General features: G+C 56.7%; 9 protein-coding genes across 9 annotated transcripts; 5 read left to right on the forward strand and 4 right to left on the reverse strand.

The window, feature by feature from the left end:
* Positions 1-436: 436 nt before the first annotated feature.
* Positions 437-1,522, forward strand: MGL_1030 (uncharacterized protein; the record flags this gene model as incomplete). Its single annotated transcript, XM_001731710.1, has 1 exon — positions 437-1,522. The coding sequence occupies one exon, from the start codon at positions 437-439 to the stop codon at positions 1,520-1,522; it is 1,086 nt and encodes a 361-aa protein (XP_001731762.1).
* Positions 1,523-2,096: 574 nt separating this feature from the next.
* On the forward strand, positions 2,097-3,464 carry MGL_1031 (uncharacterized protein; the record flags this gene model as incomplete). Its single annotated transcript, XM_001731711.1, has 1 exon — positions 2,097-3,464. One exon carries the CDS (start codon positions 2,097-2,099, stop codon positions 3,462-3,464), a length of 1,368 nt encoding a protein of 455 aa, XP_001731763.1.
* A 1,145-nt stretch (positions 3,465-4,609) lies between these two features.
* MGL_1032 (uncharacterized protein) lies at positions 4,610-9,166 on the reverse strand (the record flags this gene model as incomplete). The annotated part of the gene is made up of 1 exon (XM_001731712.1): positions 4,610-9,166. One exon carries the CDS (start codon positions 9,164-9,166, stop codon positions 4,610-4,612), a length of 4,557 nt encoding a protein of 1,518 aa, XP_001731764.1.
* Positions 9,167-9,537: 371 nt separating this feature from the next.
* Positions 9,538-10,272, reverse strand: MGL_1033 (uncharacterized protein; the record flags this gene model as incomplete). The annotated part of the gene is made up of 1 exon (XM_001731713.1): positions 9,538-10,272. The coding sequence occupies one exon, from the start codon at positions 10,270-10,272 to the stop codon at positions 9,538-9,540; it is 735 nt and encodes a 244-aa protein (XP_001731765.1).
* Positions 10,273-11,220: 948 nt separating this feature from the next.
* MGL_1034 (uncharacterized protein) lies at positions 11,221-11,907 on the forward strand (the record flags this gene model as incomplete). Its single annotated transcript, XM_001731714.1, has 1 exon — positions 11,221-11,907. The coding sequence occupies one exon, from the start codon at positions 11,221-11,223 to the stop codon at positions 11,905-11,907; it is 687 nt and encodes a 228-aa protein (XP_001731766.1).
* A 629-nt stretch (positions 11,908-12,536) lies between these two features.
* On the forward strand, positions 12,537-21,284 carry MGL_1035 (uncharacterized protein; the record flags this gene model as incomplete). The annotated part of the gene is made up of 1 exon (XM_001731715.1): positions 12,537-21,284. The coding sequence occupies one exon, from the start codon at positions 12,537-12,539 to the stop codon at positions 21,282-21,284; it is 8,748 nt and encodes a 2,915-aa protein (XP_001731767.1).
* A 565-nt stretch (positions 21,285-21,849) lies between these two features.
* Positions 21,850-23,472, reverse strand: MGL_1036 (uncharacterized protein; the record flags this gene model as incomplete). The annotated part of the gene is made up of 1 exon (XM_001731716.1): positions 21,850-23,472. The coding sequence occupies one exon, from the start codon at positions 23,470-23,472 to the stop codon at positions 21,850-21,852; it is 1,623 nt and encodes a 540-aa protein (XP_001731768.1).
* A 469-nt stretch (positions 23,473-23,941) lies between these two features.
* On the reverse strand, positions 23,942-25,147 carry MGL_1037 (uncharacterized protein; the record flags this gene model as incomplete). The annotated part of the gene is made up of 1 exon (XM_001731717.1): positions 23,942-25,147. One exon carries the CDS (start codon positions 25,145-25,147, stop codon positions 23,942-23,944), a length of 1,206 nt encoding a protein of 401 aa, XP_001731769.1.
* An 895-nt stretch (positions 25,148-26,042) lies between these two features.
* MGL_1038 (uncharacterized protein) lies at positions 26,043-27,881 on the forward strand (the record flags this gene model as incomplete). Its single annotated transcript, XM_001731718.1, has 1 exon — positions 26,043-27,881. One exon carries the CDS (start codon positions 26,043-26,045, stop codon positions 27,879-27,881), a length of 1,839 nt encoding a protein of 612 aa, XP_001731770.1.
* Positions 27,882-27,907: the final 26 nt, after the last annotated feature.

Here is a 27,907-nt window from a genome sequence, read left to right on the forward strand (position 1 = left end):
AGCGTGCGTGCCGAGAAGGAGTTTGATGAGACGGTGTACATTGAGTATCCCGACACGATCCCCGAGCCCCCCACGCAGGCCACCAGCAGCCAGCAGGTGTACATTGAGATCCTTCACCTGCAACCAATTGCACTCAATCTCTCTTTCATGTCGACAGATCACGACGAGGCAGACGAGACGGAGAGCTCTCGCACTCTCTTCTTCTACATCTTCAACATGCTTACGATGGTGCTGGGCAACGTCAACGAAGCCCCCCGTGAGACTGAACGCTCTTGTGATCGAAAATGTCCGTTTATCCAAAGACGTCCTGCTCAATCGTGTCGCGTACCACTACGGCCAAGGTGTCTTGTTCCAAGTGCACCGCATCCTTGGATCGGCCGACTTTCTTGGCAACCCGGTCGGTCTGTTCAACAACGTTAGTTCCGGTGTCGCCGACATGTTCTACGAGCCGTACTATGGTCTGATCATGCACGGCAATCGAGAGCTCGGCTTCGGCATCGCCCGCGGCGCTAGCAATTTCGTCAAGAAGACCGTCTTTGGCGTCTCAGACAGTGTCTCGAAGCTCACAGGCTCCATCAGCAAGGGCTTAGCTGCCGTCACGATGGACCGCGACTTCCAGTCCCGCTGGCGTGCTAAGCGCTTCCGCAACAAGCCGAAGCATGCTTTCTATGGCATCGCCACCGGCGCCAACTCGTTTCTGACGAGTGTCGCCAGTGGCATCGAAGGCCTTGCCCTCCGCCCACTCGAAGGCGCGGAAGATGGCGGCGCGTCTGGCTTTATGCAGGGCCTCGGGCGTGGTCTGGTCGGCGCCCTGACAAAGCCTGCCGCCGGTGCCTTTGACATGGCCAGCAGCATCACCGAGGGCCTGCGCAACACGACGCTCGTATTTGAGCAAAACAGCATCGATCGGGTACGACTCCCCCGTTTCATCGCTAGTGACCACGTGGTGCGTCCATTTTCAGAACGCGAGGCTCTCGGTCAGATGTGGCTGCAGACCATGGATGCCGGCCGCCTCGTGCGTGATGAATACGTCGCCCACATCAATACTCCTGGTCCTCATGGCGGTGCGACCATCATGCTCACGGAGACACGCATCCTGTACGTGCGCACGGCACATCTAAAGGCACTCTGGGAAGTTCGTGTGGTCCGATCTGAGCACAATCTCGCTCGAAAGCAATGGCATTTCGCTCGTACTCCGCGGTGGGGTTCTCGGCCCCTATCTCACCATTCCGGAAGAAAGCACACGTCTGTGGCTATTCCGTCAGATCTCAGGCGTCGTGCAGAAATACAACGCCGCTCATGCTTAGATGACCGACACCCGTGCATTCTGTCATGCTCGTCTCCCATACTTCCTGTACTCTTTGTATTTGCTTCCTGCGTCACGCGCAATGCCTGGGCGACTCTCCTCCGCTTTCGGTCACTCGCGCAACAACGGCAGTCGCCATACCTCCACATTCGCTCGTCTCACCCCACCGACACCCATGTCTCGGCTCATGCACAGTATCACGTGATTTACACGTAAGCGGCGAGATATGGATCAATCGTATCGCGGGAAACGAACGCTGCGAGAGGGGCGCTCGTTTGAGGAACCTGTTCTGCAGTACACGAGGAACACGTCCCTGGGAGCCATTCATCTACGGGTGGGTGTTGTAGAAACGCGCGTGAAACGAACGGCCTTTCTACCCCTCCCCACGCGCAACTCCTTTTACTTTGTCTACGCTTTTTCCCCCACGTTGAAACATGTCTGAAGGGTCAGGCAGCAACGCGCTTGGCTCAACGCCAGGACTCGGATCCAGCTTCCAACTTGGGCCTATTTTGGGACCTGGCCTTGGTCGTCAGGGAGAGTCTAACCCTTTGTACTATACACAGGTGCGTGTGGATTTCACATGAGCGAGTTTATGAGATTCAACAACCCTTTCTCGTGTTGGGTGAATAGAAAGAACTAACCCCTTGTTCAGAGTCCGCACACCGCGTACTTTGGCGGACATCCGTCGCAGACAAGTCCCCCACCTACTCGGCAGCAACCCGGTGATTCTTATGCCAACAGCCACCTTGTGCCCTACCTAAATCAGCAAGCATCTGCCGAGGGTAATGAGATGGGCCCGGGTGCACCGCCGCCGTTAGATGCGTTTTATATCCAGCAGGCGTCTGGGTCTTTTGGCGTTCCTCTTGACGTGCCCGACGTCAACTCATATGATCATACAGGCGCTGCTGGTGGTGCATTATCGTCCAGTGGTCTCCCAGTGCGTGGACCGCCGCCCAGTATGTCTGGATGGGGCGCGCCTTCGCGACCGGGGCCGCCGCCCAGCGCTCATGATGTGCAACCGCACGAGGAGGCAGATGTCCTACACCCTGCTAATCATGGTTATCCTGGTTCATTATCGAGTGGTATTCCACCTATGCCGGGCAGTGCACGCACATTCCCAGCCAGCATGTACAGACCGACAGATCCAACGTCGCATCGTCACATGATGATGGAGTCAGATGCTGCTCGCGTGCCGCGTCCCATGCAGAAACGGCAACGGATGAGCCCGGTGCCGTTCAATGATGGTCTTGATATCCAGAGTCGCTTCCGTCGCGCAGGAGCCGGTCCTGTGCCTGGACCAAGCCCAGGCGTCAGCGCAGGGCCTCCGCCGGGTCCGGGACGCCCACGTCTTCCTTCGCGTGGCATACCTACGCGGCGAGACTTGGATGGCGTTCCGCACACAGATGGGTTTCCAGATCTTTTGTCGGATCCGCAGGAAAACCCAGGTGCCCCCAGCAATGATTTGACCTCGTGGATACTCGGTCCAGACGATGCGCCGCAACGGCCACAGACATTCTCGATTGATCCATCAGCCTATTACCAGCAGGGATTGACGCAGCCAAGCACGGGACTACGGATTGATATGCCTGGCCTTGCAACGCCTCAGCAAGCCCTGGATGCGCCCAAAGGCCTTGCTCCGATCAGGTCACAAGGGCCTAGTACTGACGAAGAACCGCTGTATGTGAACGCAAAGCAATACCAGCGAATCCTGAAACGACGCATGGCTCGTGCTCGCATGGAGGAGAAACGCCGCCACATGTTCATGCTTGCAATCAAGCAACGAGAAGAAGAGAAGAACGGCGGCACCGCCGAAATCAGCGAGGAGTGGGTGTCTGGCCTCCTCGCACTGGATGAGGAGGCTAAGAAACCATACCTTCATGAATCGCGACACAAACATGCGATGCGACGTCCACGAGGTCCCGGTGGCCGCTTCCTTACAACCGAGGAAATCCGCAAACGTGACGAAGAACTCGCAGCTCAAAAGGCCCAAGCCGAGACGCCGTCAGCTACGAATGGCGATACGACAGACTCGCCCTCCCAAGCTCTGGAAACGGAGTCGGCTAGTGCGTCTACGACGATGACTACCAATGACAACGACCCTACCAATTCCACGCAGCAAGATCATGTTTCCGAGGCTGCGCACGCAGTGGCATCCTAAGACCTAATGTTTCTACTTAATTCCGTATTTATAGTGTGTCATGTGTATCTTGTACTTTCACTTGTCATGTCGATACATTTGGTATTTTTCTTCTTTGTCGATAGATTATGACGCTAGATGTTAGCGTGGTTCGTCCCAGTCCGTTTGCTTGTGGATCAGCCGCCCCTCTGTTGTACACCTACTCACCGATGATCGTCACGTGCATGAGATCCGTGCGAGGCTTCAGCCAAACTAAATGAGCCTGTATGCTTGTTTCATCCCAGGGAGTTGGCTGTGCTTGCTGGTATTGCGCACGGCTCAGTCTGAGTGTGGCAAGCCGCCGAGCTGCATCATGGGAACTGACTCGGTCATAAATTTCGTGGTTGTAATTCACGGATGTGCGTTTGCTTGCATAATTCTGCTGCCCGTTGCGCTCGCAATCATGCGAAGGAGCTCGGCGGAAAAAGCGAGTCAATGCGACTTGAAAGCGCTAGAACGAGGCACTCATCGCGTTCCTCGTGAGTTACAATGGCGCATTCTCATACATATGGCTCGCGTTGTCGATGAGCAGGACCCATATCCGCACCGCGGATTATGGCGAATCCTTCTTTTGTCAAAAGAAACTCGGCGCCGAGTGCTTCCACATGCCTATCATACTCTCTTTTTACACTCGCCGACATCATTCAATCGCCTACGATATACTTTGATAGTGCTGTGCCCCGCACTCGCGCAGTACATTGAGCACCTATCGATACGTATGTGCACATTTGCACCACCACTGGCTTTGGAGCAGGTGCTGGTGAGCACAACCCGCGTCGCATCGATGTTCATAGACAGTGCGTCAGCGAGAGCCATGTGTGAGACACATGCAGGGCGTTTACAGATTACAGCAAAGCCGCGCCACGTATTGATGCACTTGTGTGCACCAGAGATGCCTCCATCGCTGGTCGAGAAACTGGCGGTTTTCTCGATGTGGGAAAGCGCGGAGACATTGGACGTGCTTGGCGATCCGATCTTGGCACACTCACTGGCAGCTGGTAGTTGGCCCGCTTTACACTGTATGCGCTGGCACACGCCCGAGGCTCTTTGGCACGAAACCTCGGATGTGACACTCGCACAGGCCAAACGTACATGGATGAATCGAGGCGTAATGATGACGTGGGACGCTATGTGAGGCGGATGGCCACGGCATGCAAAACTGCGAGCTCCATCGATGCATCCTTCGCGATGGGTATATGCGCATGGCAGAGGAAATGTTGTCGCTGTGCATCGAGGAAAACAGGCACGCTGAGTTGCGGGAATGGCTCAGAGCTCTGTGGCGGCGAGTCGGCTTCCTTGCGACACGTCCATAAAAGTGCATTGAGTGAAACGCTCGTCGAGGCCCCATCGTTGAGATGCAGACATCCGTCTTTCCACACGCCGCCATCGAGCCACAACGATCCAATGGGCCACCACGCTGCGTCTTTCAACGAGTGTGGCGGGGCACTGCCAGAGTCCAAGACCCAATGCAATTCAAGCTGCTCAAGACTCGCGTGAGTCTCGCGCGTCGTCATTTGCCTTGCGGCGGTAAGGTAGGCCGAGGGGGACCAAAGTTGGCCCAGTTCTACACGCTCATGAATGGGGAGCGTCGCATGATGCACACGTGCACACAGATCATCGAGCCATGCACGCAATGTGCTGCCAAGAGGAACACTAGATCCACGGCGCCATGACACAGGCACATCACCCTGTTCCAGCAAGGCGATGAGCGCCGCCATGGGACTCGTCCGCGGCGCACGCTGAGCGAGGATGTCGGACACCCTCACGAGGTCTGCACGGACAAGAGAGCCAAACTCGAAGGCTGTGCGTCGCTCACGAGCCCAGAAACGGCCCAATGGATCATCGGCCTCGGCGCCAAACTCGGCAGATCCAGCTGTAGGCCCAGCCAACACGGAAGGCAGTTTGGCTAAATATGTGTCGACGAATGCAGCGAGCTCGGTCGTCATCGCCGGCACACTCGGCTGCGGCACCTGGTCTAGCGATGCGTGTTCAATCACAATATCCTGCTCGCGCTCAGCACATTGCCGCACAGTTTGGAGTCGCTGGAGCGCCCGTATAGCATGCTGCGCAGCTGTGACACGCTCAGCAGCAGGCGCCAAAAGAACCCAAGACACAGGTTGTGGCTCAGGCAGGGCTGCCGCCCAGCTGCGGAACAGCTCTCGACGCACGCCATCCGGTGCGCATAGCGGTTGTACAAGATCGGGGGCAAGGACAAACTCGCTTTCAAACGCCGCTGGAGTAAATAGATGTGCAAGGAGTGCATCGAGCATTTTTCGATCCGCCTCACTATCCATGCGGCAGCCATAGACATCTTGCGCGAGAAGGGTCCGTAACGCAAGCCAGGGGATCTCCTCTGGCGCAAGATGGCGTTTCGTCTGAGCTGCGTGCGCGAAGCATGTGTCAACGAGTGTGTATGCAGCGTCGAGGTCCGTGTCGTAAAACTCATACGGACGAGACCAGCCCTGTGGCACGTGACGCGCGCGTTCCAACACCATCATATGCAGCACGGCCACTAGCATGTAGACACGCTCTCGTTCTGGCGGTGGCGGGGTGGCAGCGGATGATGCGGTTGGTGCGCCTAATACGTCGCGCATGTCCAGGGCATGCAGCGCGTCGAGAAGAATGGACTTGCAACCGGCGGGGGGCTCGTGCATCACGATCCGAGCGGCTCGTACAAACGCTGGCGGCACAGACGGCGAGAGTTCGCAAGTGAGACACACGCGACACCGCTCATGTGGACAGAGAGCAGCAAGACGTGCGGGAAGCTGTGCAAGCCATGTAGGTGCAAGATGGGCATTCTTCACCAGGACCCATGAGCCAGAACGAGCTGCGGACGCCATCGCACGATCAGCGAGAGCCATAGCCTCTGGTGAACCAAGAGCCACTTGGGCACATGACACATTCAATGATGCCGCGCACGACTCGACGGTGCCACTTGCATCATACCCAGCCACACCAAACAGAGCAAGTGGTGTATCGCTCGACACCTGCTCAACTATGTCCTGCAAAGGAAGAAGCGGCATGTCGAGAAGTGGCGCACCAAAGACATGATGCACGAGACGGACCAGAGCGGGCTCCAGGCGGTCCGGTCGATACGTGCGTAGAAGCAGGGCTTGGCGAACGGATGCACCAATCTCGTCATCGGGTGCGTGGGGCAAGGGTGATTCGATAAGCTCTGGCGTCGCTTGCGATGTCCACGTACGCCAGGCGTCCGGATGAGCTTTTTCGTCGTGCGCTGCGAGCCGCAGTGTCGCTGTGTCCGAGCCATGAAGCAGAGAGAAAAAGTCTGCACCATCCAGAGCACCAGCGCGCGGGCCTGCGCGGCAGTACAGCTGCGCAAGAGCGATGGCGAGCACAAGCCGGTCTGCATGCAGGAGCGCAGGAGCAGCTCGCCGGTACGTAGCGACAAAGATGGTATCATAGAGGGCATGCCGTCTCGATTCGGTGTCTTGTGCAAACGAGCGGTGCGACAAAACGTCTGTAAGCAGTCGCTCGAAGAGACGCATATCGAATGCGTAGAACGCGTGTAACGATTGCATGTGCTCGAGCAAAAAGTACAGAGCACTGCATGCGCTGGCTAGTGGTTCGTACGCATGCGTCGCCTCGGCGACAGAGCGAACAATACTCTCAGTCGACGCTGCTTTGCGAGAGATGTCATCCGCCTCGGCTTTGAGTGTTTCAAGTGTACTGACGACGTGGTCGTCTTCGAGGATGTGGCCCTGAGCCTCGTTCAGGGCCGTCAGGAGTGCATGTTCAAGGCGTAAAAGACGTCGTTTGAATTCGTTCTGCATACGTTCAAGATCCGCTCGCTGCGCCTCAATATCTGGGCGCTCATAGTGCAGGATCTTGCTGAGAGCCTGCGCTTCGAGACTCTTGCGTGTCATAGTAAAGTTGATGACTTGCACGCGCGCAAACACATGAGGCGGCAGCACAACGCCCGCGTAGCGGGTTGTAAGCACGAGACAGAACGACGGCGCCCAATCGACGTCCGCTGTGCCAACACGAACAAGCGTTCGGCCGCCTGTACGCCGCTTTTCGGCATTCAGCACAGGCATCAGCACAGGATCTAAGTGCTCAGCATCGGAAATAATGAGCGGTGTCCCAAACCGCAGCGCACGCTCCAACACCTGCACAAACCCACCATCAAGGAACGACGTGACGGCCGGCTGTGCGCATGCGTACAAAGCTGAAGCAAACGACACAGCATGGCCGGACGGGTCAATGAGCAACGGCACTCGCGTACATCGCTGTAGTATCACAGCATTGTCGATGCTCAATGCATCGCTGCGCAAGCCCATCGCATCATGCCAAGCGGCCCGCTCGTCTGCCGTTGAGAGCGTATCGGCAAAAGAAAGTGTTCGTCGAACAGGCACATGCACTGCATCAAGACGCGCAAGCCATGCACGCCACAAAGCCTCGCGACATGCCTGGTCGAAAAACCCCGCATACGCCACCATCGCTGCGCACATCAGACTGTCGCCAGCAACCGTCTGCATGTGGGCATCGAAAGTCTGGCGTCCCTGCTCCCAGCGCTCGCGTTCAGAGCTCAGACCGTCCAGCAGACGCACACTACGAGCCACACGCGCCTCGACGGCTTGCAGCTCATTCGTGAGTGCCTGAATCTCACTGATCAATGATGCATACTCGCGCTTGTACTCGGCAATGCTATTCTCAAGCTCTGCGACAGTCGTGTCCGCGCGAGACGCTTCTAACCGTGTGTCAGCTGCCTGTGCTTCGAGGGTGTGTACTTGCGCACGCAGTGGCTCAACACGCTCGAGGATGTGTGCGTAATGCACCTGTGCAAGCACCCAACGCGCTAGCGGACCACAGGCCGTGCTCGCACGGTGAATGCTCTCGAGATTGTACTCGGACCGATTTAGGTACTCACGCTGCAGGCGCTCACGCAGTGCATGCGGAATCGACGCGGTGTCTAGGTGTACGACGGTTGAGATGAAATCGTCACGTCGTATCAGACTCTGTACCGTCTTCCATCCATCAATGCGATGGCCCAGTAGCATGCATACCGACTCCATCGTCAGCTTTACCGGCGCTGGCGGATTCGTCATAGATCGCACCTCGCTCAAATGCTGCTTCTTAATATTGCTTACGGCCGCTTGAGCATCGAGGAGAGCCGGTTCTGCTTCGGAAAGCTCTTGCAGCACAGATGCTCGTTGCTGTGCCATATCTGCTTCTTGCTGCTGCAGTGCTGATTGCAATGCTATCGAAGCCTCGCGCTTCGTCTCAGCCGCTTGTTGCTGCTGCACCATAAGCTGCAAGCGATCGTTCGCTTCAACATTGGCAGCCTCGAGCCTTGTCCGCTTCGTCGATAGTAGGGCTTGCATGTCTTCGACCTGAGCCACAGTGGCATGCAATTTTTCCAGTCCCATGAGCCGGAACCGTTGCTGATCCTCAAGTTGCTCGTACTGCTCGCGCATAATAGCGCTGAAACTATGCAGCATGGCAAGTATGTGTTGTGGTGATCGGTGGTATTGCCGGCCTGTCCATGTTCGTACGCGCTCCCCAAGGTCAGCCGCCACCACATGCATCCATACCATTGTGTCGACAATGGCATCTCGATACAAGCCCAAGTCCAGTGACGATGTGAGTGCTTGTGCAACAGTGCGGCATGCATCAGCACTCCAGTCTCCTGCCGTGTCTGCATGCACACTGTGCTTAGCGTCCATGACGCGTCAAATGCAAGACCGCCCCCAAACGTCACACGTTTGACGCCCACACCCACACGCACTGCAAGTGTGAGCGTGTGTCGCCCGCTTCTTGATGATCGAGACGCGCGGCGCTTCGAGTCACGTGAGAGGAACAGCTGTCTCCCTTACCCCTCCCCCTTATCTACTCTCGCTTTTCCCCCGACCTATCGTCTCATAGATTCTCAAGCGACGGCGACAAGGCAGCTGGGATAAAGAGGGACCAGCCGACTAAAAGCTAGCTCATCGAGACACACACACGCACACGAGATTAGATTCGTACAGTAGGAATGGGATGGCATCTATAACTACAATGGGTATGCAATAGACACGAGCGTGTGTACGTAGTGCAATTACTTCGTGGGCACATAGCCAAGCTTGAGTTGCTCTTCCAAGCGACGGATCTCTTCCATACTCTGGCTCTGATCGATGGCATCAGATATTGCCGCGCGTTCTTCAGCTGTCAGTCGTCGGCCAGCCGTTGGCATAGGAGCGCCAGGATCGAATGACAACGCACGTGCGGCGTTCGCCGCAGCCCCAACTACCGGTGACTTGTAACGAGTAAGAGATGCAGCCAGTTCAGACAGACGGCCTCCTGAGGACTCAAATGCCTTGCGTGCAACGGCGCGTTCACGCTCGGTAATGCGTCGATAATCTAGCACGCGCAAGTGGGGCATGCACCATACAATAAACTCACGGTAATGCTTGTCGCGTGCAATGGGGTTTCCCATAAGGCACAGATATCGCAGATAGCGTAGGCGACGAAGATGCGCGAGCTCCTGAAAATCGGTCACGGCATTGTTCGTAAGTACCAGCGACTCAAGATACGGCAATTGTTTGTGAATGTGGGGATCGATACGGGAGATGAGATTGTTCGAAAACGTGAGATTTCGCAATCTCAGCATGCGCGGAAAATTCCCCAAATATCGCACGTCATTATCTGTCAGATCAATTGTATCATTTAGATCACGCGAAGCACCAAGGTTTTCAATAGCTGGGATCTTGAAGCCACGCAAGTCCAGCTCGCGCTCTTTAAGTGTATTGATGGATGAGTCACACTGCGCAAGCAGTTCAGCGGTTAGCTTCATTTTTTGGTTCCAAAAAGCGAGGGAAAGATCGCACGAGACAAGCGAAATGCGTGCGGCTGCAGCGCAGCTGTCAAGGACCAGAAGACAAAGACGCTCGACGAAGCAAAACTTCGATTTTGCGCGTCACCCGATCTGTTGGCCGCGACGCACACCCGCCACACCAGAGCTATGCTTGTTTTTCTTCCGTGGGTATACCTCCACAGCCTTCCCTCCGCTGCTTAGACCACGTGTTCATCACGTGAGAATCGTACCGCTCGCGTCACACGCGATACCAGGGTGGGACACAACAGGTATGGAGAAGCTCCGCTGACAACCATCTATCATGGCTTCAGCGTCCGCCATGCCACTTCGCCCGCCGACGCCGCGCAAAAAGCTCACGAGCTACGTGGGCTTCGCCAATCTTCCAAATCAGGTGCACCGTGCTGCTGTGCGCAAGGGATTTACATTCACGGCTATGGTCGTCGGTACGTGTTTTTTTTGGAAACCTTGCCTTTCTTTCTTCACCCTCATAACAATAAGTCGCGAGGTCGCCATGTTCTATTTTGGTATATTCATGCATGCTAACAGTTTTGTGTAGGAGAAACGGGTCTCGGAAAGTCAACCCTCATCAACACATTGTTTAACACGAATCTCGTGCCGAGTGGTGAAGAGCGTGATGTGGGCCGTGAGCCGACGCAGACTGTCGGCATTGAGACAATCAGTGCGGACATCGAGGAAAATGAGGTGCGACTCCGTCTAAACCTTATCGATACGCCAGGGTTTGGCGACTTTGTGAACAATGAGAATGCCTGGGACCCAATCCTGCAGACGATCGAGGCGCGCTTCGAATCCTACTTGGACCAGGAAAACCGAACAAGTCGCTCGAAGATTGTGGACAACCGTGTGCATGCCCTGTTGTACTTTATCCAGCCTACGGGGCATGGACTGCGTCAGATTGACCTGGAGTTCATGACGCGCTTGAATAGCTATGCCACTGTGATTCCTATCATTGCCAAGTCTGACACAGTGGCCGAAAACGAACTGCAACAGTATAAGCAGCGAATTCTTCGTGATCTTGAGTTCCACGGCATTGATATTGTGAAGCTGCCAGTGAATGAAGAAGATGACGAGGAGACCATTGCGGAGGTGACAGAAATCCAGAGCCGCCTACCATTTGCCATCGTCGGCTCCAACGATCTTGTCAAGACGGCCGATGGTCGCATTGTACGCGGGCGTGCGTATCCATGGGGTGTGATTGAGGTTGACAACGAAAACCACTGCGACTTTGTCAAGCTGCGTCAAATGCTGATTCGTTCGAACATGGAGGACCTGCGTGAGCTGACGCAGTTGCGCTATGAACAGTACCGGACGAAGAAGTTGTTGAGTCTGGGTGTGACGCAGGATGACTCAGTGTTTAGCACAGCAAATCCAACAGAGAGGCAGGCAGAGGCTCGTGCCGTGCATGAAGCCAAGCTGGCGAAGATGGAAAGCGATATGAAGGCTGTCTTCCAGCGCAAGGTCGCTGAGAAGGAGGCGAAGCTGAAGCAGAGTGAAGAGGAGCTATACGCGCGCCACCGCCAGATGCGTGCTGCGTTGGATCAGCAACGCCAGGAGCTTGAAGAAGTCAAGCGCCGGTTGCAAAACATGTTCCGTTAAGACATAGGGTATTGTTTTTTATCTTCCAAAGTTTCTCTCATTCGCTTTTTTTTGCACGTTTCGTATGGCCCTGTTGCCTACAAGAGAGCATGGACGCGGTTCATGTGTTCAGATGGCGCGGCATGGCAGTCAACTATTCCTGTGAGGAAATTGGCTGCTTGTTTGCCTGTCCTACCAGCCGTCCGAGCGGCACGAGCACATCACGTGATGCTATGCGCATATCGTTCGCGCGTCCGTACGTGACGATGTAGAACGACGCGTGGCGCTTTCAAGTGTCACAATCCGTTTCAATACGTGGCTGCGCCGCCCCTCGACGGCCTTGATTAAAGGGAGCGGGTTGTAACGAGAACGAGGGGCGCGTTTCTACGCGTGACATGGCCGAGTGGGACGTTGCGCCGGTACGCACGTACCTGGAAGCGCTGCTACCCGTGGTATTAGACGCAAATGCAGATGATGTACGTGCGTCACTCGCAGACGATCATGCGTGGCTTGATGTAGCGTTGTCTTTCGTGCAGGATGCATCTGTGTCGGTCGTATTTGTAGACAGACACACGCACCAGGCACATCACAAATGTGACACTCGATACACTCTGTCGCTGTGCCCGACATGGTCCCAGACGCAGGTGTCGATGCTTGCGCTAGTGAAGCGGCAGGCCGTGTTAGATACGCATGTGGCCCTTCCGCCTCAAGTCCGTGTCGTCACGCTGCAAGGGATGGCATTGTCCGATGTAAATAGTTCCGGGCATCGGTCGAATGTCGGTGACGATGAAGAAGTGATCGCGGGGACGCGGCCAGACGAGGTTGCACAGCTTCTTGAGACACCTTACGAAGCGATTGAGCATGTCGTACACAATGTGATGGGCCCTTGGATCGAAGCCTATGTGGCGGGGCATGCGGACGATGGGAGCAGCAAAGACGAGAGCGAGGGCGGCAAGACAGGAGTGCCGCTGATCCGGCGCAAGCTGGCTGAGCTGGAGCTGAGTCTGAGGCATGTGCAACAGCACATCGAGATTCCGCAGGTCATTTTAAGTGTGCATCCGGCGATCCGCGAGGCTTGCAATGCTATGAAGCAAGAGGGGAGTGAGCCGAGCGTGCGTGGGATCGATGCGATTCAGCCGCCATCGCTGCTGCATGACGACTCCTTCATCAACCAGTTGCATGCAGATATGAATGCGTGGGTGCGTGCAGTACAGACCATCACGAAACTTGATCGCGATGCAGCGTCAGGAACTGCGCTGCAGGAGATCAACTTTTGGGCTGCGATGGAGAGTGCACTGGAAGACCTGGAGCGGCAGCTGCATGCGCCTGAAATTACGCTCACACTCGATGTGCTTACACATGCAAAGCGCTTCCATGCGACTGTTTCTTTCCATGCCGATACGGGACTGAAGGATTGCGTGGAAAAGGTGCATGGCTACAATGTGCTATTGAAAGACCTGCCGCTGGGTGAGCTGCTCGCCGCCATGTCGCTCGATGCGCTAGCGGATGCGCAGCGCAGCCTGTTTACGACGCTGAACAAAAAGCTGCGTCTCAGCACGTACCCTGTGCGCCGAGCGCTCGCGCTTGTCGATGCACTCGGCCGGGACGTGCACCAGGTGCTGCTGAAAGTACTCGGGAATGAGTCGCTCGTGGACCAGGAGTATGCGGCATTCACATCGACGTACGCTGCGGTAGAGAGTGTGCTGAACGACTGGGACGAGCATGTGAAAGAATTTGTGTATGTGGCGCGAGACCTCACGCGCAAGCGAGGGGAAAAGTTCATCCCCATCAAGGTGGCGTCGCCGCACAATGCGCTGCGTGCACGACTAGAATACTTGGGCCGTCTGCGCCAAGCACATGAAGAGCTGATCGACATGGCAGACATCGGGCACACATACCGGACGGACGAGTCGACACAGCATGCAGTGCAGGAAATTCGCGCCGCTTTTGGCGAGCTGCGCGGCGTCGATGTGCTGGATGTGTCTGGGTCAGGTACGGCTGCGCTAGCCCATGCCGAGGCGCTGTATCGGGAGCGTATTGCGCACGTCGAGACGCGACTCATTGAACGACTCCGCCACCTGCTCACCCACGCGCATTCGGCGCGTGAACGGCTGCGGATCCTCGCCTTGTTTAACAAGTTGTTTGCCCGGCCGCGCGTGCGCGCGGCCGTGCAAGAGTATCAGGCTGTGCTGCTCAAGGGTGTGCGTGCGGACCTCGATGCGCTGCGTGCCAAGTTCCAAGCGGGCTACCGGCACTCAGATGCCCATTTGGCTGCGCAGCTCCGAAATGAACCAGAGATTGTCGGTGCGATCATCTGGGTCGGCGAGATGGAGCGTCAGCTGCGCTTGTACATGCAGCGAGTCCAGGATGCGTTGGGCGATGGATGGGCGGATCATGTGGAGGGACAGAGACTGCACGCCGAGAGCCAGGCATTTTTGCCGCAGCTGGACCCGAAGCCGCTGGTGCAAGCATGGGCGCAAGAGATGGGCCGCCGAGCAACGCTGCCGTCGGGCGCGGTGATGCGCATTGTTGCGACGCGCGGCAATACCGCACCACACGACACGCCCGAAGCGGCAACGGGCGCCAACGCCGGTGTATCGCTTCGCGCAGTCGCAAACTACGATGCACATACGCTTGCGCTGGCGGACGAAGCACATGCGCTTACGATGTTGGGCATCTCGATCCCACAGGTGCTTGTGAGCATGGCGCATGACTCACAGCGCATCGCACCGTTTGCCACGGCACTCGACAGTGCGCTGCACACTCTCGATAAGGTGCAAAAGCAAATGACCTCAGAGCCACTGATGGCGCCGCTCCTGGCGCAAGTGCAGTTGGACGTGCGCAGTAAATGGGAGCGCGTGTGGCCATGTCGCTGGGAACGCTTCCTCGACGGCAGCTCGATGCATGACAATCCGCAGGCGGATGTAGTCGATGCGTTCGTGCGGGCGGTCGTCCAGCTGGAGTCGCAGTCCGCGCATATCGTCGTGCATGTGCGCGATGATCTCCATTCGCACATGAATCTACTGCAGACGTGTGCGTACACGTATGATGCGCTGCGCGCGGTGCTGGATGGCATGCAGCGTATCATCGATACCCTTGCACAACAGTCGTATGTGAACTTGCCGGCGTTTGTGCATGCGCTGAGTGAGCGTGTGGACGGGAGACTGCAGCGGCGCCTGGAGGATGCGCTTGCGTCTTTTACCACGACGCTCGACGAGCCACCCAGCCACATTGTCGATCAAATGCCAGTTGTCCATGTCGTGCTGCGGGCACAGACGCTGCAGCTCGATCCGCCCCTTGAGCATGCGCAAGCACACTGGTTCGATGCGCTTGGATCCTGCGTCGATGCAGTGCTGAAGCAGCCGCGCCTCAGCGTAGCGCAGCGGGCGCTGGAGCTGCGTGAGCGACACGTCGAGACGCACGCCCCGCTGTGGACGGCCGTGCCGGCGCCGGTGATCCAAGCGCCGCTGCGGCGGATCCAGGCAGCTATGGCGAACGCACATGCGTATGCGGCACAATGGCTCGAACTGCAGATGCTCTGGGATGCAGAGCCCGAATCGATCGCTCCGGCGGACGACATAGAAGCATGGCTCTTGCTGATGGAGCGGATGCGAGCCACACGCACCTTTGTTGATGCGCCCGCACGGCGAGCGTTTGGCCTTGTGCAGATCGATGCAACACCTGCACAGGCACGTATCGCCGCGCGACTCGATGCTTGGCAGGCTGCCCTGCTGACAAAGTGGGCTGCCGTCATCAGCACGTCCATGCGAGACATGCACGAGCGCCTCGCTCGGGGGCGTGCAGAACTCGAGCCACTCAGCGCGACACATACATCCACGTCGCATGTGGTCACGCTCATAACGCGAGCGGCCGCTCTGCGGCAGGATGTACGTGCGTGTGAGCCACTGGTACAACGCCTCGTGCAGGCGCAAGCGTCGCTCCAGGCATATCGGTTCCGTTGGCCGGCCGACTGGCTGTATGTCGAGCAAGTCCAAGGCGCCTGGTCCGCGCTGGCCGAGCTGCTGAGTCAGAAGCAGGCGGCCATTGAAGCGCAGCATGAGGCACTCCAGGTACGTATCAGTAGCGAGACACGCAGCGTACGCGAGCAGATGGACGCACTCCAGGAGGCTTGGACACGTGAGCGGCCTGTGTCGGGTGGCGTGCCAGTCGCGGAAGCACTGCAGGTGCTGGGCGAGTTTGCCGCTCGCACAACAGCCCTGCACAACACCACCCGCATGCTAGCCGAGGCGCGCGATGCCTTCGGCCTTGACTCGCTCGACGACGCGCGTCTGACGCACGTGAGCGACGAAATTCAGGGTCTCCAGACGGTCTGGAGTGCACTCGCACGCATCTGGGCCGGCCTCGACGAGCTCAAGAGCACGCCCTGGTCGCATGTCCAAGTGCGCCACGTACGGCAGCGCCTGGAGTCCCTTGTGCGCGATTGCCGCGCGTTGCCAACGCGCATGCGCTCATACGAGGCCTACGAAACTGTGCACGATGAGCTGCAGTTCCTGCACTCGCATGTGAAGCTGCTGGGCGAGCTCAAGTCGGATGCATTCCAAGCAAGGCACTGGCGCGCACTCCACATGCGACTCCAAGCGCCACGCTACGTCCCTAGTACACACACGCTCGGTGCCGTCTGGGCGCTGGACTGGCGAGCGCATCTGCGCGTTATCCAGGCAGCTGTCGCCGACGCGCAAGGCGAGTATGCGCTGGACATGTACTTGCAGCAGGTGCGAGAAGTGTGGACGGGCTACGCACTCGAACTAGTCGACTACCGCCACGAGTGCATGCTGCTGCGTGGCTGGGATGCGCTGTTTCTCCAAGCAAACGAGCATGCAGGTGGCCTGCGCGCTATGTCGGCAAGCCCGCACTACCGCGTGTTTGAAGAAGAGGCCCGCATGTGGGAGGACCGACTCGCTCGGATCCAAACGGTGTTTGACCTGTGGGCTGATGTGCAGCGGCAGTGGGTGTACTTGCACGGCGTGTTTGGCAGTGGGAGTGCCGAGCGCATGATGCACATCCTGCCGGTCGAAAGCACTCGCTTCCAGAGCATGAGCAGCGAGTTTCTTGCGCTGCTGAAAAAGGTGCTGAAATCGCCGTATGTGCTCGACGTCGTCGGCGTCCCGGGGATCCAGGCCTCGCTCGAACGCCTCGCCGAGCTCCTGCACCGCATTCAGACGGCGCTGGGCGAGTACCTCGAGAAGGAGCGTGCCCGTTTCCCGCGCTTCTACTTTGTCGGCGATGACGACCTCTTGGAAATGCTCGGTCATGGCCGCGATGTACGCCATACATCCAAGCATCTTGCAAAGATGTTTGCTGGTCTTGCATCTGCGCACGTGAGCGACAGCGAACCCAGCAGCGACAACAGTGCATGTGTCATTGATGCCATCGAGACCACAGCGGCCGAGCACGTGCCGCTCCATTCGCCTGTGCGTGTTGGAAACGACACACCCGTGCATGAATGGCTCGATGCTCTGCAGCGTGCCGTTCACGAGACTTTGAAGCGCCGCCTGCCAGACGTGCTTGGGGCTTTCAGTCGGCTCGTGTACGATGAACCAAGCGTCACTGCATGGCTCGACGGAGCGCCTGCGCAGCTCCTTGTCCTCTCATGCCAGATCGAGTGGGCTCGTCGTGTAGAAGAGGCGCTGGCCTCGGCGGGAAGCCACGCCACAGCCACTAGCCCTCACGACTGGGCGGCACCGCTCCTCGCATCGCTGGATGTCTTTCTCCGCACACTGAGCCATGTAGCTTCGTCATCAACTGTGGCGCCCTCGGTTCGTGTGCGGGCTGAGCTCCTCATGTCGCTTGTCACACACCAAGTGTCCGTCGTTCACGAGCTGGGAAACGCATCGTCGCGATCCTCGATGCCCCCGCCCTTTTCGTGGGAGCAGCACCTGCGGCATTACCTGCTCGACGATGGGCGCGTCGAAGTGCGCATGGCCTACGCAGCTTTCGAGTACGGCTTTGAGCCATTGGGCCTACAGGAGCGGCTTGTACAAACACCCCTGACAACAGCGTGCTACGTCACACTCACACATGCACTTGCGTCGCGACGCGGCGGCGCTCCATTTGGACCCGCAGGCACGGGCAAGACCGAGACAGTCAAGGCGCTGGGCGCCGAGTTGGGCCGATTCGTCCTCGTATTCAACTGCGACTCGCAATTTGATTTGAGTGCGATGCGACGCCTCTTTGTGGGACTGTGCCGCGTGGGTGCCTGGGGCTGCTTCGACGAATTCAACCGACTTGACGAGCATGTTCTCTCAAGTGTGTCGCAGCAGATCCAGGCCATTCAGCATGCGCTCGCGACATCGACAGACGCCGACCTCGGCGTTCGCGTGCCTGTGCTCGGATCCACAGGCATCTTTGTCACGATGAACCCATCCTACGCCGGCCGCTCGCGCTTGCCTGACAATCTTGTCAAGCTATTTGGTCGCGTAGCTATGACCCAGCCTGACTCGGAGCTCATTGTACAGGTCTTGCTCCGTGTACATGGCTTCACGATTGCTGATCGTCTCGCGCGCCAGATGGTCTTGCTGTTCCGTCTATGTGCCGAGCAGCTGAGCGATGCACCGCACTACGACTTTGGCCTGCGTGCACTAAAAGCTGTCTTGGTCCGTGCTGCCGCTCACATTCGACGTCGGCGTCGCGTGGCTGAGCCGGCGGCACTCCATGCTGCCGCTGCTGCTACGGCTGCGTCGCATTTGCATGACGCCGCTGCATCTACCGCGTCTGTGAGCGCTTCCGAGCAGACGGCGGCAATCGTACAGAGCATCTTTGATACTGTGCCGCCGCGTCTTGTTGCTGCGGATGCGCCGCTCTTTACCGAGCTTGTGTCGGACGTGTTCCCCGGCGCCCAACCTGCGCCACTTGCGCTTGACACTCTGTACGATGCGCTGCGCATTGAGTGCGAAACACAACACCTTGGCACCGGCGCCTGGCTCGAGAAAGTGGGGCAGCTGTATCAGATTCTCCAAGTTTCACATGGTGTCGTGCTCGTCGGCGATGCTGGCGTTGGTAAGACGCGTGCGTGGCGCGTCCTCCTCGCAGCGCTCAGTCGTCTCGAGAACCGCGAGCGCGATGGCGTCGCACACGTGCTTGAGCCGAAAGTGCTCAGCAAAGAAGCGTTGTATGGCACACTCGATCCCACAACGCGCGAGTGGACAGATGGCCTCTTTACCCACATCTTGCGGCGGATTGTCGAGAATGAGCGTCGCGAACGCGAGCAGCGCCACTGGATCGTTTTTGATGGTGACTTGGACCCTGAATGGGTCGAAACACTCAACAGTGTCCTTGACGATAACCGCCAGCTTACGCTGCCGACAGGCGAGCGCCTCGCTCTTCCGGACAATGTGCGTCTGCTTTTCGAGGTCGATAATGTCCAGCACGCGACTCGCGCCACCATCACTCGCTGTGGCATGGTATGGTTCCCCTCGCAGATCGTCTCGATGCACATGAGGTATACGCATGCCCTCGCTATGCTGCGCACTCACGCGGTCGATGATGACAACTTCGACATGACCCGCCCTGAGCTGGAGCTCCACAACGATGGTTTGGCGTCGGTACGCTCATCACACCGCATTGCCGCTGTCGTTGCCGATGCGATAGCTCCCTACATGGCCGACGGGGCCCTCGTGGATCATGTGCTCGATGCTGCCCAAGCTCACCCTCATTGCATGCAGCCGAGCCACGTCCGCATACTCACGTCGCTGATGGCGCTCGTCCGGCACGTGATTCGATGCGTGCTTGCATACGACACTCGGCACCCCGACTTTCCACTAAGTGTGCATGACACAGCGTTGGTGGCGCGCAAGTCGTTCATGATCGCTCTCGTGTGGGCGGCGGCTGGCGATGCGGAGCATGCTGTGCGCGATGCCGTTAGCGACGTCGTGCGGCAGCATGCCGATGTCGAGCTGCCGCCACACAGCACGCCGCTGCTCGACGTGTTTGTTGACGCAGAGCCTGGCGCGCCCTACCGTTCCTGGAATGATCATGTCGTGCAGATTGATGTGGATGCACGCGCATTGACCACAGGCGATACCGTCGTGCCGACCATCGATACTGTGCGGCACGAGAGCTTACTGCATGCATGGCTGCAGGATGAGCGCCCAGTTGTTCTGTGTGGACCCCCCGGCTCCGGTAAGACGATGGTGTTACTCACCGCGCTGCGTCGCCTGCCGGATGTCGATGTCGTCACCCTGAATCTGTCTTCGCAGACGACGCCTCGCACCTTACTGCGTACACTGGAAGCGCATGCCGTGTACGAGCACACGCCAGCCGCGGGCACGCGTCTCGTGCCGCGTGTGCCTGGCCGCCGCCTTGTCCTCTTCTGCGACGAGATCAACCTGCCTGCGCCTGACCGGTATGCTACGCAGCGAGTGCTTGCGCTAGTGAGGCAATGGGTCGAGCAGCGCGGCTTCTGGCGCCACCGGACCTGGGTCTCGCTCGAGCGCATCCAGATCGTCGGCGCCTGCAACCCACCAACCGACGCTGGGCGCACTCCCCTTGCGCCGCGGTTCCTGCGTCACATCCCTGTGATCTGGGTGCCATACCCATCGGACGCTGCTTTGCTCCAGATCTACAGCACCTTGTACCGCGCTCTCTTGCGCCGTGTGCCGGCCCTCGTTGGGTATGCGGATGCGTTGGCGCGAGCAATGCTCTCGTTCTTCCGCGCGACACAGCACCACTTCACGCCTGAGCAATATGCACATTATGTGTACTCGCCACGTGAGCTGACGCGCTGGGTCCGTGGCATGCACCGTATCCTGCCAGAAGACGTCACGCTCGACGAGCTCCTCCGTGTTTGGGCGCATGAGGCCCTGCGTGTGTTCCAGGACCGTCTTGTTACACCAGCCGACAAGGCCTGGAGCGACGCAGCACTGGACGAAGCAGCGCACAGCGCATTCCCGGGCACGGACATTGCCACGACGCTGCGCCGGCCACTGCTGTATTCAGACTGGCTCTCCCGCGAATGCCAGCGTGTGGAGCGAGCCCCGCTTCGTGAGTATGCTCGTGCACGATTGCATGGCTTTGCCGACGAGGCTCTCGAGACAGACCTCGTTCTGCATGACGCTGTGCTAGATCTTGCATTGCGCTGCGATCGTGTGTTACAGCAGGCTGGTGGGCACCTCCTGTTGATGGGCGTCGCCGGCTCAGGTCGCACAACCGTCGCTCGTTTCTGTGCGTGGCTCCGTGGTCTCTCGCTGTACAGTGTACCGACATCTCGTGCCTATGACGAGACACGCTTCGACGAAGATCTCCGTGCGCTCTTGCGCCGCGTCGGCGTGCGAGGTGAGCGTGTGTGCTGGACATTGGATGAGAGTCAAGTTGCCGTGCCCGGCGCGTGTAGAAAAGCTCAATACCCTTCTAGCCAATGCAGAAGTCGCGGGCCTATTTGAAGGCGATGAGTACGCGTCGCTGCTCTCGGCTTTGCGCGACACGGCCCAGCGCGAAGGGCTGGTTCTCGACTCGGACGACGAACTTCTGGCTCTCTTCCGCGCTCAGATCACAGCGAACTTGCATGTCGTCCTGACGATGACACCGCCTCGTGGGAGTGATATGGCGCAGCGCGCCGCTGCTTCGCCAGCACTTCTTAATCGGTGCACGCTCGTGTACTGTTGGACGTGATGTCCAGCCACGCCGTCATTTCTACGTTCATATCGCAGCCGCCGGTCCATCATGCCTGAGCGTGTAAATAGGGAGCACGGGCTGAGTGTCTGGGCGACAGACTCCTACCTCTAACGAGTGCCATATATGTGTAGCCTTTGTCCTGATGTTACCTTCTATAAACGTAAAACCATTGTACCTACATGCAATACGACCCGCGGAATAGCCACACGTATAAACAACGAAAGTGATTGCCAAAGAGGGGGTGGGTAAGAGAGAAATAAACAAAAAAAAAAAAAGCGAATCGATGAACGATATCGTGGTGCTTGCTAAAGACGCTTGATCAACGACAAGTCTTTAGAGAGCATGGAGCATGTCGAGCATTTCCTTCACACGATGCCCTGGAGCCATGATCAGTTCGCCGTGATGCAAATTCGCATCGTAATGAATGACATCCTGCATACCCGAGCGCTTAAGCAGGTGCTGAACACGCCAAGCATTAAGAACGGTATCAGCGCCAGCCAAGTAAACTCGTACATGCTTGGGATCATGATGTTCAGGGATGTCGTCGCAAACAAGTACGTTTGCCGTCCAGTCAAAGTAGCGCATGAGCAAATTGGCATTGCCAAGTTCACGTGCCACAAAGTACCGGAGCACGAACTCGATGAACGACTCCGTTGGCTTGTAAAGGAAGCGATAACAAATATGCGGTTCCCACAGCTGGAAACACACAGGGTCAACAAAGACCGAGCGAGCAATCAGCGACGACCACGTCCGCAGGAACCACGTATGCACGATAGTGCCCATGCTGTGCGAGAGCACATGAACCTTGCACTTGTCGAATTGATGCAGCTCAAGAATACTGCGAACGACATTCGCTGCCTCCTCATGTTGCCATGGTCTCAGAAAACGCGGCGAGAAGAACTCGTACGAGATCCAAGGCTGTAGTGGCACCACGATCGGGTACGACGCCGGCACACCGTTCGGACGAAGCATCGTGAAAAGCGGAAGGACGTATTCCGACAAGCCCAGGCCTAGGCCATGAAGGAACATGACGGGACGTAGTGCTTCTCCTTTGCAGGCTGCTTCAACACTCCATCCAGGCGGCATGTACAATAAATACGTGATGCCGTGCATTCGCATACGCCGCATTCCATACATGTTCAAAACGGCATGCACAGCTCGATTCAGTCCAAAAATGAGAATGTACAATAGGAGCGGACGTGTGTGCACATCGACAGGATCAAGTGTCAGCATCATGGTACGGCGTCTCTTTTCTTCAATTGGCGAGAGCACCGCACGGTCGGGGAACCGCAGTCCACGACGTTGTTCAAACGTGTGCAGCACATCAAGAAGAAACAGCTGCATCTCGTGCTTCGGCGAGTCAAACAGCACGACTTCGTCATAGTATTTGTCAAAGATCGACCATGCGAGCCAGTTGAGCACATCCAAACGAGTAATATCCTCAGGCCGGATGCCAAGGAACCAGCCGCCCATTTCTTTGCGGAAGGCAATCGCGCGTGGATCATCACGCGCAAGCGCCTCTTTCAGTTTCGGGAACTTTTGCGTATCACGTGGATTCGCTAACAGGCTGTCATCGTCTAGTCCATCAACGACCGACATACCCAAAGCACGAATGATTCTTGTGTGCGAGTTGGGGCTCGACGTTCGTCGACGGCCCTGGATCCGACGCACCAAATGCCGGTAGTATATGGAGAAACACACCTCTAGGGATGCCCAGAAGAACGCAAACCGCTTCCTGAGGAAGTTGGCAAGCCATGGACGCAACAATACTTCTCTCGGCATCGTACCATGAAGAAGCATTCGGAGCAGCACTCCTGTACGGCGCTCATGAGCCATACGCACACCCACGTACAGGATCACATAGACCCATGACAGTGGCACGATACCCCACAGCAATGACACGAGAAACTGTGCCAGAAGCTTTGGCGGCTGTCGCTTAAACATACGCAGAGACATGTTCCGTCAACGTAACAAGCTCGCTTCGTATAGAGCTCCTCACTTGACGATTCGGTTTGTTCTTGCGAGCCAAGTTGTGTTAGAAGGAACAGTGTGCAATGGAAGTTCCGGTAGGTCATCCCTTCTTTTATTCTCCGGTCAACCCCCAACCAGTTGCTGTACCTCTTTCTGTTGTACCCCACGCGATGAACTAGCGATGCCAAGGATGCATGCGCCGTGATGACTAATACTTGCATGTGCGTATGTATGATTCGCCCTCGTCTGTTTCGACTCTTGCTCCACACCTACTTGCCCCACAGAGCCTGTATCGAATCATGCCGCTCATTTGCTGCACGACACCTCCTAACCCATACTACACACATGACGTGTGGGTCGGCGTCTTCAGATGCGCCCTCGACTGCTTTAAATGGCTTCAAATTTTGCTTATCTCGTAATCTGTGACATGTACTCTTGATCTACCCACGTCTAGTTAAGCAGCTTCAGCAGAAGACGTCGCAGGTGCAGGGTGTGTCTCCGATGCTGTCTGAGTCGACGCCGAACTCGCACATCCACATGATCCTGCCGACGATCCACATGGCTTGGTGAACGATGACGTATCACGTGAAGCGTGCGCGAGCTCGTCAGCAGCCATGCGTGGCGTCTCAAAACTTTTCATAGGTGACAGGCCCCAACGCTCTAGCATTGCTCGGTCCTGATCCCATGAAGATGTTGGCGTCGTCAGCATACGGTGTCCCGTGAAGATCGCATTCGCGCCAGCCAAAAACAGCATAGCTTGTTCCGATTCGGTGAACATCTGACGTCCTGCTGCAATGCGCACAATGGAGGTCGGCAGCACAATACGCGCCGTGGCCACGGTGCGCAGCATCTCTTGGAATTGGACAGGCGGCTGACCTTCCATAGGAGTGCCAGGAATCGCTACAAGCGCATTCACGGGAAAACTCTCCGGTGCCTCTGGCAATCTGCTCATCTCCCAAATGAGACCAACTCGGTCCGACTCATCCTCACCCAGACCTAGAATGCCGCCAGAGCATACAGAAATGCCCGCATCCCGCACATGCGCAATGGTCTGCAGACGGTCGTCATATGTCCGTGAAGTAATCACCTTACCATAGTACTCGCGACTTGTGTCAAGATTGTGGTTGTAGGCAGACAAACCGGCTTCCTTTAACTGTTGCGCTTGCTCCGCCGTTAGCATTCCCAGCGTCGTGCACACTTCCATCCCCATCCCACGGATTTCTCGCACCATATCGAGAATGCGGTTGAAGCCACGTTTGCGGCCGCCGATCTCTCGCCATGCTGCCCCCATGCAAAAGCGCGTGCTTCCATTGGCCTTGGCGCGCCGAGCTTCTTCCAGTACATTCTCGAGGTCTTCCAGCTTCGACGCATGTGAATGGGTCTCGTAGCGGCTGCTTTGCGAGCAATACGCGCAGTCTTCCGAGCACCCACCCTCTTTGATGTTCATCAACGTACATAGCTGGATTTTTCGCGCATCATGGTGCATGCGGTGCACGGATGCAGCCTGGAATACAAGCTCCAGCAATGGCTGGTCGAACAATGCCTGAACTTCCGACCGCTCCCATGACTTTCTTGCTGATGGAGACCACGCCTCCGATGACGAGGTTGCCCGATCACTACTCGCCTTCGGCAGGGCGCCTACAACTGCCGTGCTTTTCATGCGTCGCAACACAAATGTAGCGCTTGTTTTTGACGTCATCGTTGACATCGATGTCGTCAAGGATTGTGTGCTTCTCATTGCGGACAACATATCGTTTCACAAACCGCTCACGTACGTGTCCCTTCCTGTGCAAGCTTGAACACGACCTGTACCTTCAACAAATTCGTTCAGGTGATGCTTGAAAATATCGCAATACGATTTTTTCTCCGTACTAGGGCTTCGTAATCTAGTACTCTCTGTACGCTGGGCCTTATCTGCGTCCGACCAGACCCACTCTCGCCTTCCTCTAGTGTACGTAATAGTCTTCCCCGCCAGACCCAACTCGTGACCGCCAAAACGCGACTGCCTAGAAACCGGTGTGATTATTCGGCCGGAACACCACATGGCGTGCACGTGTGTGCTTCGCATTCGAAGATGCCGCCGCTAGAACCAACGGCCGGAGTTACTCCCTGCTTAGCTTTGGCTCTATTAACCTCTTCCTCGTAAGATGGAAGACATATCGGTGGATATACAGTCGACGAGTTCCGATAACTCCTTTGTGAGACCCAAGCGAATGTCTCTTGAGGAGGAACTCGAAAACCTTGCGTGTCGATTCATCGTGAATCTGCCAGCAAATGAGCTCGCATCCATCGAGCGTATCGGATTCCAGGTGGAGCTTGCGTACGTATCGCTACGAAGCGGCTCGTGAGCATGCTAACTTACACGCAATATCTTTCGCTTGCGTAGTCACTGGTTTTACCTAGACTTTTTATGCCCGCAGAATTCCAAGTTGCCAACGCTCAACTTTAAAAAATTTGCCGAGGAACTACTCCATGTGGCCTCCCTAGCTGTGCCGCTTATCCAGCTCTACACCTCAAGCGGCCCTTCGAGTCTAAATCAGGCATTTAGCCAGTTTATGGAGTACAAGACGCGTGTACCTGTGTGTGGTGCAATCCTCCTCTCCGAAGACTGGACAGAAGTACGTACAATCATACGCAGCAACTATGCCTCCCATGGCTTAGAGCAATTTGCTAACGACGCACAGTGCGTGTTGGTCAAAGGTTGGGGTAAAGGTGCCTCCTGGACCTTTCCTAAGGGCAAGATCAACAAGAATGAAGATCAACGCGATTGTGCCCTTCGCGAAGTGCTCGAAGAAACAGGATTCGATGCACATGATTTGCTTCCCAAGGATTCCAAAGACTTTTTCGAGCTAACGGATCGCGAGCAAAAGAGCCGTTTGTACGTGGTGCCAGGTGTGCCGCGAGACACTAAGTTTGAAACTCGGACGCGCCGAGAAATTTCCCGCATTGAATGGTTTAAGCTTGGCGACCTTCCGACTGCGAAAAACCCGAAGGTGCCTTCCTCTGAGTTGGGGGGTAGGTTTTATCGTGTAACACCTTTCATGATGCGCCTCCGCCGTTGGATTCAAGCGAACAAACGCTCGCATCCAAAGCGACCCAATCAACAATCACCCATGCCTGGACACAAGGACTCTGGGACTAGCGTAAACATGGACGAACTTTTTGGCACTGCCACGCCACCACCCAAACCTGCTGGTACACAGAAACCTGGACTTATTGCCTTGCCACCCTCGGCGATGCGACAGTTGTCGTCGAACAAAATGAAGCAGCCGAAAGATGACGTATCCGCTCCTCCAACTCGAAGCTCGGCCCCTGAGCTTGCCAATTCAAAGAGCAGCGACGATTCCAAGCAGCAATTGCTCCTTTCTCTTTTGCATGGCTCACACCCTTTGCCAGCACCTCCTCCTTCCGACCAACAGCCTCGTATCGATGGGTCGGCCGCTTTGCGTGCTCTTCTTGGCGCGCATTCCAAGCGATATGAACCGTCAAATCCCACGCAGAGTCAAACCCATAACACTAATTCTCTGTTGTCTCTACTCCAAGCTTCAAAGCCGCCACCCAAAGAACCTGTCGAAGCTCATCCAATGCCCTACTTGCGCTCACCAACGTCGACAGGTATGCAATCCCTGACCCCCGGCTCGTCTGTGGACAAGCAGTCCAGCAATGATCGTGAGCAACATGTTGCAAACCGCCTCTCAAGCTTGATTGTTGGACCAAATGGTTCTAATGGACCCAGTCAGCCAGAATCCAAGCCAGACCTACCTATAGTTACTGGTTCGACACCTACAAGTGTTCCGCCTGCTCAGACGCCTGCGCCTGCAACTACAACTCCTTTCAACCCAGTGTCAAGGCCAGGAATGTTTCCTTTTCCTCATACGATGATTCAATCGTCTCCTTCTTCATGGTCGGGAAATTCGTATATTCCACAGCCGCAAAATGCACCTGTGCCAACGTCAGGTGCAGTTTCTTCGACTCTAGCAGATGCAACCACGGCAGCGGGACCTACAGCCCCCGCTGCACCGAGCAATAGGCAACAGCAAGCTCTTCTATCAGCCTTGCTAGGATCCTCCAAACCGCAAGCCACGTCCGCGCATTCAACGCCATCAAGTCCCGCTGTTAGAACATTCTCTTCCCACGCTTCGAATATGCCTGCACCAGCAAATGTTCCTCAGGGGCCGTGCAATGCTCCATTACCTGCGCCAGTGACTACGCCTGCTCCTATTCCGTCTGACTCAGGGAACGCGATGAATCTGCTTAACATCTTGAATCGACCGCCTACTTCGACGCCAATGCGTGATTCTCACGCTCCGGCTTCTGCGGCTGTGCCAACATCCGGTGCTCAGAACACATCCAATTCACTACTAGCCACTTTACTGCATGGAAAAGGACCCTAAGGTTGTTGCTTTCATATTGCGTCTCT

This window comes from Malassezia globosa (assembly GCF_000181695.2).
Source record: "Malassezia globosa CBS 7966 chromosome Unknown mgl_sf_2.1, whole genome shotgun sequence".
Classification (NCBI taxonomy): Eukaryota; Fungi; Basidiomycota; class Malasseziomycetes; order Malasseziales; family Malasseziaceae; genus Malassezia; species Malassezia globosa.